The 18,818-nt window shown below is 33.5% G+C and overlaps 2 protein-coding genes across 3 annotated transcripts in view; one reads left to right on the forward strand and one right to left on the reverse strand.

Moving 5' to 3' along the window:
- Nucleotides 1-14,499, reverse strand: part of LOC132194536 (nucleolar and coiled-body phosphoprotein 1) — a 123,561-nt gene extending 109,062 nt beyond the window's left edge. Inside the window, exon 1 of the mRNA XM_059615856.1 lies at nt 14,347-14,499. The gene's annotated coding sequence lies outside the window, so the exon portion shown is untranslated. The remainder of the gene's footprint in view (nt 1-14,346) is intronic.
- LOC132194538 (uncharacterized) overlaps nt 1-18,818 on the forward strand; it is a 100,644-nt gene that overhangs the window by 79,674 nt on the left and 2,152 nt on the right. Inside the window, exons 6-7 of one of the 2 annotated variants that reach the window (XM_059615858.1) lie at nt 11,922-12,014; nt 18,275-18,415. In XM_059615858.1, coding sequence (XP_059471841.1) covers nt 11,922-12,014; nt 18,275-18,415 — 234 coding nt within the window. The remainder of the gene's footprint in view (nt 1-11,921; nt 12,015-18,274; nt 18,416-18,818) is intronic. The other variant, XM_059615859.1, reaches the window with a different exon arrangement.

The following is an 18,818-nucleotide window of genomic DNA, read 5'->3' on the forward strand; positions in this document are numbered from 1 at the left end:
TTGTTTCGCAGGTTTTGCTCAAAAGAGTAAATTTTCAATGTAAATGCAATATATTTTTATTTTAATTAATGTTCAATAAATGAACATTTGACGTTTCGTAATGCGTGGAAATTTGTAAGAGTATTTATTTTTATGAATAATTTTTAATTATGTATAATTCAGATTTCACAAAATTACTTGTTAACACCCACAACGCATTATTTGCAAAAATAATGTAACATTGATATAACATGTGAATCTAGAACATTAATAAAAATTAATTATTAAAGAAATATTTTTAAACATGACACTCACTCCAATACGTAAAATTATTTATTGAATTAAATAATTAAATTAAAATTTTAATAATTATATTTAATATTTAAAAAATAAATTTACAAAATTATAGTTAAAACCTGCAATAATAAATTTTCATTGTTTTTTTTTCTTGTTAACAATAATAAAAACAAATACAGTTAAAACTGTAGAAAAATCTGACAATTAAAACGGAATTGATGAACAAAAAACGCAGTATAGTTAAAAGAATTCATTTAAGAATATGTAGCAAATGATTTTTTTTCTTATTGAGGAAACTTCACAATGTCTTTAAAAAATTTTGTCATATGAAAATTAATGCTGCTCTAAATTTTTGTCCAATCTAATCAAATACAAAAGAAAACTAAATATACTTTAATAAAAGTGTCCATGTTAAAAAAAATTAACAATGAGAGCATTGAAACTGCAAAGGTCATTTATCTACTGGCACTATTATTCATAAAGACGTTGACCCGAAAGCACGATATTGCTCACCGAGGGGCGAAACACACACGTCTCGCTGCTGACCGAATGAGAAGGCCGATAGTTGCCACAACGGATAGGGTGCTGGCCCGCGTGGGTCCTCATTCCGGGCGTCATGATTTATGGACGCCACGGAGCCAAGGCAGGCCTATTTATCAAGCGAGAACCGGTTATTCAGCGTGAAAATATTATTGTAAGGCAAGATATAGAGGCAAAAACGTGTGCGAGATTATGACACAAAATTGGCATCCCATCTTTATAGTTTTTTAATCGTTTATCAAAATATGGTTTGAAGCAGGTTTGAAGTAAAAAAAAAAATATATATAAAAACAGTTTTTTTATAACAGAAATAAAAAATTTAGGAAAACATGATGAAATCGTTTAATTTTAAATAAGAGGTTTAAATTTTAAACTGATCTTTGGATATATTTTAATTTTTCTCCAATAATTATGCTGGACAATTGTGGCTTGTTGCATTTTACAATTTATCAGACTAATAATGTCAATTTTTATTTTAATATAAAAAGAGAATTTTTTTTCCAAATACCTTCTTTTTAAATTTAGAACTAGACAGTTAAATAAACAGTTTTCTACAGTTTTAGTTTTACTATTTAATTAAAAATAAGGACTGTTCCAACAGATTGATAATTAAAAATTATTTCTGCACTTTTTTTTTGCATTTTGCCTATTATGACAATTTTTTCTTTACAAATCACAATTTCCGTATGGTGTCGGTACAGAAATCTCCGCCGTCCTTGCAAAACGCTTCTGATGGTTTTTCAGCAGTCACTTCACGCACAAGATTCGTGCACTTTTTGCTTTTGCCAGCCACTGGATCACAAACACGACGGTGCGTGGCGCTCGGAAAATTGTTCGCCGAGGAAATGATTCTTGAAATCACTTCCTCTGCTGGAGATAACGGCGGATGGAGGCTGTCTCAGTAATTTTTAGTTGATTGAAAGTCTGGCAGCGGAAGCCGCGTCTAGGCTCCTGACGCTTTTCTCTCTCTCGCCTTTTTTGCCTCTCAAGAGAGAGCTGCGACTCGCAGTTACAAATATTAGATTTTCTCGGCGAGCACTTTTCTCTCGAGGCGCGTCGACGCTGTTAGGATTCATTTGCGCGACACCTTTTTTACGACAAATAAAATGTCGATCACATCACCATGAGAGTTGCACGTCTTCCTTATTGAGCAATGCAGAGCGACCCAGAAAAGAGACGATTTTATATGAAATATAAATGAATCAACCTATTGCAATAAAATTGTTATAATTAATTTTAGTTTATAGTACAATAGAGACTTAAACCCATTTAACGAGATCATTTAAGGTTGCTTATATACAACAATTTGATAATTTACTGTGCTGAAGATAAACTATATAATTTACACGTGTCTTATGTAATTGATAGATAATCATAATTACATGACTGCAAAAAAAATCTTGACTATAAACAATATAAAAAAAAATAAAATTTTGGAAACAATTAATAATATGAAATATTAATAACAAATTTGTAGGATAAAAGTTTTATTTAATATTTAAAACCAAATGTTTTTTTATTTTTTATAAGATTTATCTACTATAGCCTATAGCCTGTACCTTTATCGCTAAGCTTATTTTTGGAAACTATAAAAGTGTCAAAAATTATTAATATTAAAAAATATGCAAGAGAAATGAGATAATTGAACTCTTTTGATTAAACCTTCACGTGCCCTGAAATTGTATTCATACTGAAGGTATAAGTTCAGCAATAAAAAAAAGACAAATTTTTAATTCGATGTAGCATAATAGTGAATATAGGAGGTGAAGTTTAAGAAAAATTGAAAACGGGGTGAACCTCGTTGAAAATAGAGACGAAATTCGTTGTTCAAATTTTTCCTTGAGATTTAAATTTTGATTGTCAAGTACATTTTTATCAAATATTTCTATAATTTTATGTTCCTTATCTGATTTCTATTTTATTATGGATTTATTCCCTTTATAATGCAAAGCCCTATGTAAGAAAATAACAACCAATTATTTAAAAACCTTCACCAGCAAATTTTAAAGTCAGTATTTCCATTATTGAGCAATGAATGCCGAATGGGAAATGTATGCTGCTAAAATATTATATTTCAGACTTTTACTCCGAAAAAAAAAGGTGAAATCTTTACACATATTTTCTTGCTTCTATACTTTTCACGATGAATACATTTATTAATTTAACTCCAAGAACGCAAAGCAAAATAAATACAGTATTACATAAGAGCAAAAACTGTGCAAGCAGATGCTCGAATACAAATTTATTCCCAACTCAAAAGCACCACGTCGAAAACAAGTAAGTCTACGCCAGACGTAGGAATACATTTTCAAACGGCGCGGTTTCACTTTGCATATCAAAAAGAGAGAGAGAGAATATTCTGCTTATGCAACCGGCTGAACACCTGCACCGTCCGTGCTGCATAACCGTGCAATCTCGCAGGCACTAAACGCCATTGCTGTGCAGGCGATAACGGAGAGTAAATGAGAGATGAGAAAATGCACTCACGGACGCGAGTGTTTCTTGCGAGAGAGCGAACGTTGCACCTGACAGCCCCATTGAAACGCGAAGAGGAAAGAAAGAGCTGTTAAGAGAGCAGCCAGCACTTTTATTTTATGATCTCTCTCAGACGCGCACGTTATCCTTCCTCAATCATTTCCTTTTATTCTGACCAGACTTGCTTTATATTTCCCTCCGCAAATGGCGCTCGTTTTGATCTACGGCTCTTATGCTACACAACTTTGGCAATTCGGGTTCCCGAAAGTGCTACAGTAGAATTTCTCTTTCCTTTTTTTACTCATTATGGTAGAAATTATTATTATTAAATAGAGTGGGTTTTTGATGTTGTAAATGATATGTTCTTTTTTGGGATGTCTTTATACCTACAAAAGCAATTCCAATTTCATGTAGGCGCTTTTCTCTTTGTCATGGTTTTATTAACGTCAGCCTAAAATTTTTATATTCTTGCAACAATGAAAAATAATTTAACTTTAATACTAATATTTTAGAGGGAAAACAAATTCTCGTCCATATTTAAATTCTCAGCCGGCAGTTGAATAAAATAAAATAAATGGGATTTTAATATTTCCGAGCTTAAAACTTTGAAATCAATAAAATAAAATCGTGGAAGATCCAATATTCCAGAGCCGTGGTTAAGGTCAACCATTACCAAAGGGCAGAAAAATAGTTGTCAAAATTACACCGTTGGAAAATCAATATAACGTGGGTTTCGAGGATAATTTTAATATTGAACTTAACAGTTAGTTTTAGACCATCCTCATAAAATAACAAGAATCATTATTTTGGTTAAATTTTCAAATGGAATCAAATCATGTTGATTTATTAAATTACTCCAGTGTTGCGTAAAAAATAACACTTTAATTTGATTATTTATTCACGCTTCTTGCATAGTAAATACGAAAACCGGATTATAAATATTTTTCTTCCAAATCAGCAGTAAAGCAAAAACGTGCCGAAAATTCCATTTTACTGGAGGCGCAGGCGGCAACATTTTTGCACTAACATATTCATGAAAACTCTCAACTTTCTCCATTTTAACGCAAAGTGCTGCTTTTTGCGAGGCTGTAAAAAGAAATAGATGGCCGCGTCTTTGCCGCCCGAGATACACACATACACTTTGCGGCGGGAGACGAGGCTGATAGGCCGGCAGGCAATGCTTTTAACAGACAGGAAGACGGGGACGGAGCCTGCGAAATAGTTGAACGAAGAGCGAGAGAGAGAAGAGCAGCGAAAGGTCAGAGTGACACTCACCTACCTCGTCAGCACACGAGGGAAAACACGAACGCCTATTGAGATTTGCCTTTCGATCTGTCTTGTAAGAGGGAAACCATCGAAGAGCAACGAGTAGTCCTGAGGCGTTCAGAGAAAAAAACTTCTTTATTCTTTCAAAGTGTCATTTTAAGTCAAAAACGATGATAAGCTACTCCATATGAAAATCAAAGAGCACAATTTAGATCAAAAAGTAATTTTTAATCTATTTATTTATATTAATAAAGAAATTGATTAAAACCTGCGACGACTCCGTAAAAGTAAATGAATTATTTAGCAGGTCAAAAGATCTACAACAGATGTAAATTTCACCAAACTTAATTTAAACCTAGGACTACTCGGAAAAATGCTAATGATTATTTCGCAAACGCTCAATTTTATAGCGATGGCTATATTTTGCAGGTCTAAAGATTTGCAATAGACGATAATTTCAGAACTCTTAATTTAAACCTAGGACTACTCGGAAAAATGCAAATGATTATTTCGCAAACACTCAATTTTATAGCGATGGCTATATTTTGCAGGTCTTAAGATTTGCAATAGACGATAATTTCACCAAACTTAATTTAAACCTAGGACTACTCGGAAAAATGCTAATGATTATTTCGCAAACGCTCAATTTTATAGCGATGGCTATATTTTGCAGGTCTTAAGATTTGCAATAGACGATAATTTCACAAAACTTAATTTAAACCTAGGACTACTCGGAAAAATGCTAATGATTACTTCGCAAACGCTCAATTTTATAGCGATGGCTATATTTTGCAGGTCTTAAGATTTGCAATAGACGATAATTTCAACAAACTTAATTTAGACCTAGGACTACTCGGAAAAATGCTAATGATTATTTCGCAAACGCTCAATTTTATAGCGATGGCTATATTTTGCAGGTCTTAAGATTTGCAATAGACGATAATTTCAGAAAACTTAATTTAAACCTAGGACTACTCGGAAAAATGCTAATGATTACTTCGCAAACGCTCAATTTTATAGCGATGGCTATATTTTGCAGGTCTTAAGATTTGCAATAGACGATAATTTCACCAAACTTAATTTAAACCTAGGACTACTCGGAAAAATGCTAATGATTATTTCGCAAACGCTCAATTTTAAAGCGATGGCTATATTTTGCAGGTCTAAAGATTTGCAATAGACGATAATTTCAGAAAACTTAATTTAGACCTAGGACTACTCGGACAATTCCTAATGATTATTTGGCGAACGCTCAATTTTATAGCGATGGCTATATTTTGCAGGTCTTAAGATTTGCAATAGACGATAATTTCACCAAACTTAATTTAAACCTAGGACTACTCGGAAAAATGCTAATGATTATTTCGCAAACGCTCAATTTTATAGCGATGGCTATATTTTGCAGGTCTAAAGATTTGCAATAGACGATAATTTCAGAAAACTTAATTTAGACCTAGGACTACTCGGACAATTCCTAATGATTATTTGGCGAACGCTCAATTTTATAGCGATGGCTATATTTTGCAGGTCTTAAGATTTGCAATAGACGATAATTTCACCAAACTTAATTTAAACCTAGGACTACTCGGAAAAATGCTAATGATTATTTCGCAAACGCTCAATTTTATAGCGATGGCTATATTTTGCAGGTCTTAAGATTTGCAATAGACGATAATTTCACCAAACTTAATTTAAACCTAGGACTACTCGGAAAAATGCTAATGATTATTTCGCAAACGCTCAATTTTATAGCGATGGCTATATTTTGCAGGTCTAAAGATTTGCAATAGACGATAATTTCAGAAAACTTAATTTAGACCTAGGACTACTCGGACAATTCCTAATGATTATTTGGCGAACGCTCAATTTTATAGCGATGGCTATATTTTGCAGGTCTTAAGATTTGCAATAGACGATAATTTCACCAAACTTAATTTAAACCTAGGACTACTCGGAAAAATGCTAATGATTATTTCGCAAACGCTCAATTTTATAGCGATGGCTATATTTTGCAGGTCTTAAGATTTGCAATAGACGATAATTTCACCAAACTTAATTTAAACCTAGGACTACTCGGAAAAATGCTAATGATTATTTCGCAAACGCTCAATTTTATAGCGATGGCTATATTTTGCAGGTCTAAAGATTTGCAATAGACGATAATTTCAGAAAACTTAATTTAGACCTAGGACTACTCGGACAATTCCTAATGATTATTTGGCGAACGCTCAATTTTATAGCGATGGCTATATTTTGCAGGTCTTAAGATTTGCAATAGACGATAATTTCACCAAACTTAATTTAAACCTAGGACTACTCGGAAAAATGCTAATGATTATTTCGCAAACGCTCAATTTTATAGCGATGGCTATATTTTGCAGGTCTAAAGATTTGCAATAGACGATAATTTCAGAAAACTTAATTTAGACCTAGGACTACTCGGACAATTCCTAATGATTATTTGGCGAACGCTCAATTTTATAGCGATGGCTATATTTTGCAGGTCTTAAGATTTGCAATAGACGATAATTTCACCAAACTTAATTTAAACCTAGGACTACTCGGAAAAATGCTAATGATTATTTCGCAAACGCTCAATTTTATAGCGATGGCTATATTTTGCAGGTCTTAAGATTTGCAATAGACGATAATTTCACCAAACTTAATTTAAACCTAGGACTACTCGGAAAAATGCTAATGATTATTTCGCAAACGCTCAATTTTATAGCGATGGCTATATTTTGCAGGTCTAAAGATTTGCAATAGACGATAATTTCAGAAAACTTAATTTAGACCTAGGACTACTCGGACAATTCCTAATGATTATTTGGCGAACGCTCAATTTTATAGCGATGGCTATATTTTGCAGGTCTTAAGATTTGCAATAGACGATAATTTCACCAAACTTAATTTAAACCTAGGACTACTCGGAAAAATGCTAATGATTATTTCGCAAACGCTCAATTTTATAGCGATGGCTATATTTTGCAGGTCTTAAGATTTGCAATAGACGATAATTTCACCAAACTTAATTTAAACCTAGGACTACTCGGAAAAATGCTAATGATTATTTCGCAAACGCTCAATTTTATAGCGATGGCTATATTTTGCAGGTCTAAAGATTTGCAATAGACGATAATTTCAGAAAACTTAATTTAGACCTAGGACTACTCGGACAATTCCTAATGATTATTTGGCGAACGCTCAATTTTATAGCGATGGCTATATTTTGCAGGTCTAAGGATTTGCAATAGACGATAATTTCAAAAAACTTAATTTAAACCTAGGACTACTCGGAAAAATGCTAATGATTATTTCGCGAACGCTCAATTTTATAGCGATGGCTATATTTTGCAGGTCTAAAGAACTGTAACAGACGTTAATTTAACCAAACTTAATTTAAACAACTTAATTTTATAACTATTTGGTAAAATGTTATAGATTATTTGGCAAACGCTCATTTTAATAGCATTTGCTATATTGATTTTATTTGTTCAAAATGTTAGTTAAAATTTGCAATTCCAAATGAACTCCACTATCGATTTTAGATTTCTTTTAAAAATGTCAATTTAATTGAAATAGGTATATATTTTTGTTTCAATTATGACCCATTGTTTTGAAACAATAATCAGCGCTCTCCAGTCTTGATTAATGAGCAATTCAGTGCCCGCACTTGAAAGGGAAAGTTAAACGCTGACGTGTTGAGAGGCAGTTAAAATTCCATAATCACCTTCGGATATATATCTGATGATGCGGCGCTCATATAAAGTAGGCCCTCTCCAGTTCAATGAGGCGGAAACAAAAGGCTGGTCATAATTGGTGAGCAAACAATGCCAGGTGGCGCAAAACGCGGCGCCACTGGAATTCATCTCCGCCGTACTTAACTCGCCCGGCGTGCATCAGTCTCTCTTATTTCCGAAGCCCCCGTACAATGCGATGAACAAAGACAAAGAGAAATTCTCCAAGATCAACACCCACGGCGATATTCTCCGCTGGATCAAAACGGTGCGGGCAAAGTTGCTTCTTTTGCGCCGCGAGCTGCGCTTTCCCATCCGCATCGACTGCTTATAGCGACGTGAACTTTGATGAACAAGAGCCGCCCAGAGAGAAACATCACCCGACCGCACCCTCAATGAGACACACATGACAAACTTAATTCTCAACTCTACATTTCTGCAATATCGGTCTTGTCAAATTCAGCTGTTTTTGTCCCCATGAATTATTTTTACTTCAAGGTTTTAATTCAGGAAAATTTACTATAATTCTTCTAATTCTTTCTAATTTGATGATTTGGTCAATAATACTGTATTCTGTATTATAAATTTGAATAATTAACAATACCTTAATTTATTATGATTATTAAAATAGATTTCTCTTATGCATTTTATAATAATAATAGTTATTGATTATATCATTTTATCACAGGAAAAGTTTAAGAAATATTAATTAAACGTTAATTCAGAATGCATCTTTCCCTAACATCTGTAATATTACAAATACATATTTATTTTTGTCATATGTGATAAAAATATTGTAATTCTCTCCGCAGTTGACACATTAAATAATGTTTGTCATATTAACAAAAAAATATAAAAAAAATGAATAAAAAATAAAATTAATAATAATAATAATTTTAAAACAACATTATAATAATGCATAATTAAATTAAAATTAAATCGTAAATAAAATGATTGTTAAATTTTATGTTTGTATTATCTTGTTTTAAAACTAAATTATTTTACTTCTTTGATTTAATTGTCAGTTTTACTTAAAGTCAAAGTCGTCAAATAATGTTGAATTAAAGAGCCGCGCGATGATAATTTTATGGTACGCAAAATTAATTAGACGATCAGAATCTTTTTTTTTCATTTAACTCTGATACAATTTTTTATTTTTTGTACAAACACTTAATAAATATGACCAGTCTCCGCATTAATTGAGGATTTTTATCCCTGTTGATTATTCTAAATTTATTAAATTGCAGCTGAAAGAATAGTGGATCATTAATTTGTGTGGGGATAAAATACTTAAAAACGAAGTAAATATGATTTTTTTGGCTGGTAAACAAAATTCCTATAAAAAAAGCGACGTTTTAGGCACAGTTGTGTTTGAAAAATTACAAAAAATAAAGAATTTTACGCAACAGATTTGTGTGCAGTGAAAATCGATTTTAGTCTCAGGAATCATGCTGAATGGCTTTGAAGCGATTATTAAAAAAAAAAAAATCAAAAAGACTTTCACCAGAAACTAAATAAATTAAAAGTCTTTTTTTTTTCTTTCATAAACGTTTAGGGGTGTTTGAAGTTTTGAACCCTAAATGATGGTTTAAAAAGAGATCTCGGTCGAGAGAATAAGACCCAAACTATACTAATAGGGCTCATTGAAATTCTAATTAGGTCTCTGCGCTCATGAGAAAGTCATTTCGCGTGCATTCGAGCGCGAATGTCAGCCGAGGAGGCCTTTTGCCTGCTGATAAAGTGGTGTTGATAAATTACATATGAATTATCACGCATAGAGGGTGCGAAATTTGCATTCGGCTCTAGCGGCCTCGCCGCCACTTAATTAATTCAAACACGATCTCGCAGCCATAATTAATAGACAACACAAGCCGAGAGCGAGGGCACAACTCTGGCAAATGGGAAACTGTGCAGAGCATTCGTGTGTATTAATGCGCGACGAATGGAATGGTGCGTGTGTTTGCGAATCCGAGCAGGGAGAGATAAATACGGAATTCGGGTGCGAAAGCAGCTTGTTCATGATTCCAGTTGCGGTTATTGTGCCGCCGTTCCGAGCCACTGACTCGGTGATGGACGCCGCCGCGCCTCTTTCTGGCCCGGGTGAAGTTGACGCGCCATGTCAGCGCAAATCTGCTCTAAATCTGCCTGCCTCTTGCTGAAAAGCCGACGAAAGGCTGGAGGATTTATTTGCTTGGATTTACGCCACGGCCTACGTGCACGAACGCAGGAATAAATATCGCAAACGCCCACCTTTAATTAGTCAAATCAAAGCAATTTCAGAGCCGGTCGGCGAGTTCTAAATTTGGACTTTTCAGACAAAAATCAACACGTTTTTTTGCTTTTTTCTGAAGTGATGTGGATAATTATTTTTCGTTCTTTTGGGATTTTGTTTGTATGTTGAATTCTGAAAAGAGTCACCAAGTTCAAATTAAAAATTCTAGTTTCCATCAAAAAAACTGATTTAGCAGCTTTTGTTGTCACAACACGAAAGTGGTTTCGCCGTCACCAAAGATTCATGTTTGAAAAATGCTTTTGGTACATTAAAGGTCAAAATGCTGAACAACCTAAAAAAGTTATTAAATATTTGTTCTTACATCCCAAATTTCATCACATTGAAAAGCAGCATGAATCAAATTTGGAGAGATAATAATGAAGTAAAAACTCGCCTTACAATTCAATATTGCCCTAAAAGTTACTGTCGTCGATTTGGCAAACTTCAATCAAAGGCAGAGGATCAATTCAAAACGCTCATATCAAGAGGCATTTCAATCTAGAAATTCTTGGAAATCTCTTGTCACAATTATGAAATCGAATATTGAAACATATTCATAAATATTTTCCCTCTCCTGAATATTTGAGCTGAAGATATTATCTGCTCGCCAAATTCATAGATTTCAAATACAGCTTTATTTATGAATAAAATGTTTTTTAATTATGATCTCGACTGACGCGCGCTTTAATTGTTTTTTTCCCATATCAGATTATTATTAATTTGGATATATAAAATATTTACACGGATTTAAGTTTTCATCAACACATCAGCAGTCACATGTGAGGGGAATTGAAATGAAATAATATAATGCCAAAATAATCTGCCGGAAGCTACATCAGAGAAATATTGAAATTCTCTTTTATTATATATTAAATTTATCGATTTAAAAAATTTACTCAAACCACTTATATTTATTTCACAAAATTATCTTGTTTATTCAGGTGAATGCTAAAAGTATGAATTTGCACGCTTCTTCATTTGTATTCCGATGATAGCTCAATTAATATTCAGTGCAAATGCAAACATTTATTTCTGACCCAATTCAAATTTAATTTTAATGCTGGAGTTCCACTTAAATGCCAGAATTCGCGATTATTTCTAACATTTAGATCCAACCTTACAAAGACAAATCCGTTGCATCGCTTTTTATTGCATTAAAAGGTTGACAAATGAATGCTCTAGATTCTGATGCGATTAACGAGCAGTAATTTTGAAAGCGAAGGTTCGTATATTTATCAGAAAGAAAGAACTAAGTCTCGATGCAAAAAGCGATCATTTGGTCTCATTTTCGCCTGCAGAGATAAATGGAGATGATTGGGCCAAGGCAATTAAACGTAACGTGTTTGTTTTTGCAGCCGGGGAGCGCGAGATGCAGTGCTTCAATATCGACTATTTCCCGAGAGAGGAATACAGCCCCGACCCGAACGACTCCACCATGGCCATTCCATGTGAGTACTTCTATTTCAGACCTTCAGACCGCCATTCACAAAAACGCGCGCTAATGACTGCGTGATAAGGAGAAACGATTCAATTAGTGCACCCCGGCCTGTTATTCGGCGCCAATGTAATGAGAAGGCTGGTGAAAATTCTCTTTTTTCAAAAAGAGACAACTTTGTTAGGCTCAAATATTAGTGAAAGGAAAAATGAATAAACAGATTCTTTTATAATTTAAAAAAAAAAGAACTTTCTTCTCAATTAACAGAAATATGATTTCTCAACAAAATGCGCATTATTTATATTTGTGTTTCATTAAAAAAAAAACTCTGCTTTGCTACTTGTTACTACCATTAAATATAATCAACAAACAATGACGATTTAAATTTCTTTTTTAAATTTTTCAACAAAAAATATGGAAATTCAAGTTAGTTTTAGTCTAGAAATTTAAAACAGATTCATTTAATAAATTCCCTAAATTCTAACCCAATAAATATTTCCTTGCACATAAATAATCTTAAATTCATAACATATTTTTGTGAATGTCCTTTTTTAACCTCTAAAGAAAGTTAAAAAGATAAAAATTTTCCCCCAGAGGTTCAAATATCAGTTTCAAGTTTCAGATTTTTTTAGCAAGCTTATTCTATCCATAGTAGAAGTAAAATTTAATTAAATTCTTCATTCAATTCAATTTCATTGCGTTCTAATATTTTCAAAGACAGCCGCAATGAACTTATATTTGAATAACAATTAATATATTGTTTTAGAAAAAACCAATTGCCTGGGGATTTCTGTAGTTTACGATGAAAGTTTGACAAATTATAATTATTATTTTGGTGCTATAAAGATAAACTTTCTAATTTTTAATTCAAATGTGAAGACAAAAGTCCATAAATATTCTCGAATTAGTCTGAAAGTGTAAAAAAGTCTTAAAACAGTCCTGACGATACTTAAAATTAAGGAATTGAAGCGTTCGGGCTTTTCCTCGTTGCAGAAAATTGTCTTTATTCAAAATGAATAAAATTTGAGCCATTTATTTTTGAATAAAACCAATTTTTTGCAACAAGGAAAAGCCCGATCGCTTCATTTCCATGATCATCTCCTCGAGTGTGTCAACTTCTTCAAACAAACTTAAAATTAAGCTTTGAAAACAAAGTCTTATCTTTTATTATAGTCTCTTGTACTTTGAATCGAAGTTACTAAAATCGCTAGTCCTGCATTTTTAAAGACGTATTTTAATTCTAATTAAAAAAGAAAAAAAACTAATTTTTTCACCAGTCTCTGATAATATTGATTTAGTTTGCGGCTCTTCTCTCGGGTCGAATTTCGTCGTTGTTGTGCTTTGGCGGGGGCAAAAGTCATTATGACGCGCGGCGCCGTCAAAGGTGAACGCAAATTGGCACGGTCGGCATTCGGACCTCGTTTCGCCACGGGCGGCTTTTGCAGGCCCGCGAATTGTTGCTGTGCTTTGTGGCGAGAGAAAGCGTGGAGCGTCGTCGCCACCGCTGTGCGCGCAAATTCCACCCTATCTATCTGCGGGGACGGCCGACGCATATCAAGCGACGACTTTTGAGCTTGGGCACGTCGGCGCCGGGCAAACAAATTCATTTGTATCCGCCCCGCACCCCCCGCAGTTCATTTTTCTTTCATCTCGCTCTGCCCGAGAAGGAAACACGAGTAAAGGGTAAAGGCAAAAAATGGAAGCAACGTTTTTCGAAATTGCTGCCAGTTGAATAGTGAACTTTTATCCTTGATTGAGCTCTTAATTAATCATAGAAATTCAATATTTAAAAAAAAACTTTTATGTTAATTCAGTTCTTTTAATTTTGTTAGTTGGAAAATGTTTCAGATCAGATATAATTTTTTTAACTAAAATAAATATTTTTTTTAATTTAGAAAGTTGACTTTTTAAACGATCTCGCATAGAGACTTAAAAATTCTTACATAAATTTTCAAAACAAAAACAGATTTTTAAAAAAAATTAACATTTACAAATTAATTTAATAATATCATGTAAAAACATTTGAACTCCAAAAAGCCGCTTCGAGTCAAATTTTTGTGGTGTTTCAACGCATTCGGTTATAAAGCAGTCGCAGTCCAAACAGCACATGTCATGTCATATTTTCCAGGTGACCGAAAATTCAAAGCTCGTAATTCTCGTATCGGCTCAATTGTGGCCATTTAAAAACAAACAAAAACGGCATTGGACTCTCTGTTTGCCCAGTCAAATTTCAAATCGGAGAAACGTAATCTCGGCAGCCTCGGCAGGCTGAAGCTTGAGACTTGTGCCAGCGGGCGACATGGCAAATGGAAGAAATGAAAATTAGATACGTGGTTTTATCCTACCTTGGGTGCATGGCCAATGTCCTTGGTCCGGTTGGGGTCCTCGGCAGGTCGGCGAAGTCCTCCGTCGGCCCAAATTCGAAATTCGGCGAGATTTGGACCACCGAGGCAATGGGCATTGAAGACGCGACTTTTGCTATCATTGCACTGCACACGTGGCTCTCTCCCTCCATCGTGCTGGCGCCTGGCGGTGGCTGCTGCTGCTCCAAGACGAGAGCGAACAAGTCAGGACAGGGTCGCGACCGGCAGGCATGAAAATAATAATGACATTTTAGAAATAACTTTTATATTTTAAAGCATAAATAAAAAATAATTATAGTTTTACGTTATGTTTTTTCATTTTAAAATAAAACTTTAAAACATTTAAATTTTTTGTGACTTTAATTTTATTTTTTATTTTATTTTTTGTTTTATTTTAAATATATTGCAAATTTTAGTTTAAAGTTTATCTTTTTCTTACAGTTAATTGTATTAAAGATTTATTTAAATAATTCAAAATTGTCATACCCCTAACCTAAGATTCAAAAATAGAAATGAAATTGTGCATGAGCAATAAAATTGTTAGTCAGTTTGATAATTTCCTCATATGGCTGTGATATATGAGAAATATTAGAAATGATGCAAATAAATAAGGCCTTAAGAAATCACTAATTTTAATTATATTAATTTTCACTGTTAAAATACATATAATTAATGTAATTTACCAAAAAATTGTTAGCTTTTAAATAAATTGCCTCTTCTTGCAATATTTTATCCTTCGAGTAACAGACAAATTTTCAAAGATTACGAAAGCAACAGGTATATTTTACTAATTAAAATCTTATTTGCCTGCCATTCAGCCGAAATTCATTTTCAAACCGAGTGATAAAAAAAGCTGTTCGGGAGAGGTTGAAATTTCCACTTGTTTGCGTGGGCATTTCACTCTCTCTTCTCCCACTCGGTGTATATATCGCGAAAATCTGTGATGACATTGCGGACGGTTCGCAATATCAACATCAGCGGGCGAGATGAGTTTTCCTTCTCGCCAGCGGAGAGAAAAAGAAGGGAAAAAAACGCCCCGGGCTGTAATATTTGGACAGAAATAAAATTGGTAAATCCGATGAGTTATAAAAGCAAGAGAGACAGAGAGAGAAGCCCAAGAGCAAAAGAAGTAAATGGCACAAAGAAAATGATGTTTGGTTTGGGAGTGCGTTATAATCCTCATAACGTGACACGGCCCAATAAAAGACGGATTTCCTCTCGCGCCGTTTCGGGCGCCTTTTTCGCTGGGACACGAGAAGATGATTTTCGGCACGGCCGTAAAATTTCGAGCCAGAATTCAATCTGCGACGAGCATACGCGGTTGGGGAGATTTCAGTGATGCACAATCAGAAATAGATCGAAATTGGAAATTAAGGGGAGTGTCGTTGGTATTGATTGGAAATATATATTGGTCCAAAATTAAATAACCAGAAATATTGATCATATTATAGTTCAAATTATTCAAAAGAAAATCATTACGTAAAAACATATGTTTTTCTTTTGATAATTTAAAAAAAATATTCTGTTGATTTGTAGTATGAAAATATTGCGTTATTTATTTTTTGCATTGATTAAACGCTGAATTAAAAAAAATTTAAGTAAAAAAATTAAGTAAAAGTAAAAATTTGGAGAGAGAAATGTATGCAAACCCAAAGTATTTTGCTATTTATATATTTGAGGGCTGTCAAATTTAATTGAAATTGAAAAATCTCACCAAATTTTGGATAATTGAACGGTGGAAAACAAAAACGTTTGTCAATTTTTTGGAAGAAAAAAAAACTGTATTTCGAAAAATAAATCACATGATATATATTAAACTCTAATCTAGAGATCAAACCCTGCTCGTCCCGAAATTATGTTGGTACACAGCAGCCGTCAGAGACATGGGGCCTTATGGCTCTGGGAGGTAGACATCTTTTTTTTGGCCAACATAACAGAGCTGATGAGCAGGGTTTGCTAGAGATTGAAGCCAGTTTTTCGTTGGCAATTTATATTTGTATTTTCAGAAATTTACAAAAATTATCAATCACATTGCTCAAAATTAGAAACTATTATCTAAAATCTTTATTCCTTTTTTTGAATGAACTAAATTTCTGAAACTATCCTAGTATAAAAACACCATTCTCACATTGCTAGGTTGACTAACTATAATAATTTAATAATAATTCTGGGCAAAATCAATTATCGAGTTCTGATTAGTAAATTTCTCATAAGCGTCGTCAGCAAATATTTTTCTTGTCAATTCGAGGTCCCCTTAAGGGAACATTTACGTGACGAGACAGGCCGACGCTTTAGTTAGTCCATGCTGCGCCATTACCATATAATTTTAGAGCCGCAATAAAGAGGGAGGCATTAGTCTTTTATTTATTGATTGCTATTTACCCTGCACATAATACACGGACATATTTTTCAACTTAACGACCGCTCTTTTACGCGCGCAGCTCAATTTACAACGCCGTTCGCAATCCACTTTATTACTCCTGATGTTTCGCGGGCTGTTTGTCACGGAATGCGTAATTACGCGAGCCAGCCAGACTCACTTTGCCGCTTTTACGGGCTTGTCAGCAGGTGGTGATTTTAACATCCCCAGCTCGCGTTTTTGCACACCTAAAATACAAACCAAAATATGCGTCCGAAAAGTCAGCTTCACTGACAAACCACTTAATGCGTTTGTTTAATTGAAAATTTGAATTGTGTGTTGGCAATTCTCATTGAATGCAAATAAAGTGATTAAAATGGAATAAAATTTGGTTTAATTTAAATCACATTTAAATAATAGAAATTTCATTCCTTGCTAACACGAAATTGATGAAAAAAGGAAAAGAGCCATGATTTTGAAAAGCGGATTTCCCTTGTAAACAAAATATTAAAAAAAAATTAAATTTTCAGATTACAATAATAAATATTCAATCTATATCAATATTTTAATTTAAAGTGTGTAGTGAAAATAGCAAGATTTAATTTTTTTAAATTTCTAGCTTAATTGAAATTCGATTTGAAACTTCGGCGAGGCTCTTAATTCCTGTTGCAAATTCTGGAGATAAGTAATTCGCTGTCGGGTCTCATTAACTGGCTAATGTGTTTCGCTGAGTGCATACTGATGTCACACCTGAACTGCTCAGCCTCCCTGAATACATGCACAATGTGTCAACACATAGAGTTGCGATTATACAAGGGCCGATCTATATGTGGGGCAAAGCGTTGCTCGTGTGTCACCCGAGAGCACACATCATCCGCCAGTCTCGGCCTCTATTGTTCGTCAGACTGGTGAGGCGTGAAGAGCGGCATCGTGATCGCGCGACACGACGAACGTTTGCCACAAAGCCAGGATTATAAGCAACACGCATTTTGTGATTTTATACGCATTAAACTGCTGTTTAAAACCGATCAAAATCGCTCTCTATATTTAAGTCAGCTTATAACGATTCATCAGACTGAAAAATGCAGCTTAATTTTTTAGCAAATGAGTGAAGTTTGAAATAATGATAATAGCAAATAATTATTATATAAACCGCAATAATGCAGTTTTATAAATAAGCCACTTCTGTTATGTAAAAGCAAACGAGAAGAAAATTATTCTGCTTGTAAGACTGAATACGTATTGAGTTACAACTTGCAATTCAACTTTCCTTTTCATTTTAACAATTATTAAATATTTTTTAAAGAAAATTAATTGTTCTTTCAAATTAATTATTATATAATGAGCTTATGGCTTGCAAAATAGTAACAAATTATTATGGTATAATTATGTTATGTATCTCCTAAACTATTCAACCAACTCGTATATTATGAAAATTTGCAGTTTGGAATTTATCAACACAAATATTTTCCCCTATTATATTTATATGCTTAGTATTTAGAATATTGCATTTATGTTTATTAATTTATGTAATTTTATATTTATTTGCAGATGCAATCACGAAATCAGCGGTCTTTTTCATCGTGTCGTCCATCCTGTTGGTCCTCGCAGTAATATTCTGTCTTGCCGGACACTTGGCTAGACACAAACGCATCTTCACCTTCCTTTCGGGGCTCATTTTTATCATATCAGGTAAAAATATATGTGGGAACGATTATTAGAATAGAATAACTCTTGAAATTTACTGATAGGTTTAAAAATGTGTTTATTCTCACCCCACAAAATTTATTTTATTTAGAGATTTCATTTCGCATGAGAGAGAGAGAGAGAGAGAGAGAGAAAAGAGGGTTTTTAATATAATGAATAAAATTCTCTTAGATTTCACCCAATATCTTAAATCTTACTAAAACAAAACAACTTTGATAAAAAATTGACACAAACAATTCATCGTGTGAAAATAACAACAAGTGAGTTGTGCCATTTTATTCAACGATTCATTTTTTTTTAAATCAATGAAATTTGTGCTTGATGAAATTTTGTAACGCTTTTTTTCTTAATTTCAATGGAAAAAACTGATTGGTGAAAATTTTTAACT

This window comes from Neocloeon triangulifer, unplaced genomic scaffold, assembly GCF_031216515.1.
Source record: "Neocloeon triangulifer isolate White Clay Creek 2 clone unplaced genomic scaffold, ASM3121651v1 ptg000008l, whole genome shotgun sequence".
NCBI lineage: Eukaryota > Metazoa > Arthropoda > Insecta > Ephemeroptera > Baetidae > Neocloeon > Neocloeon triangulifer.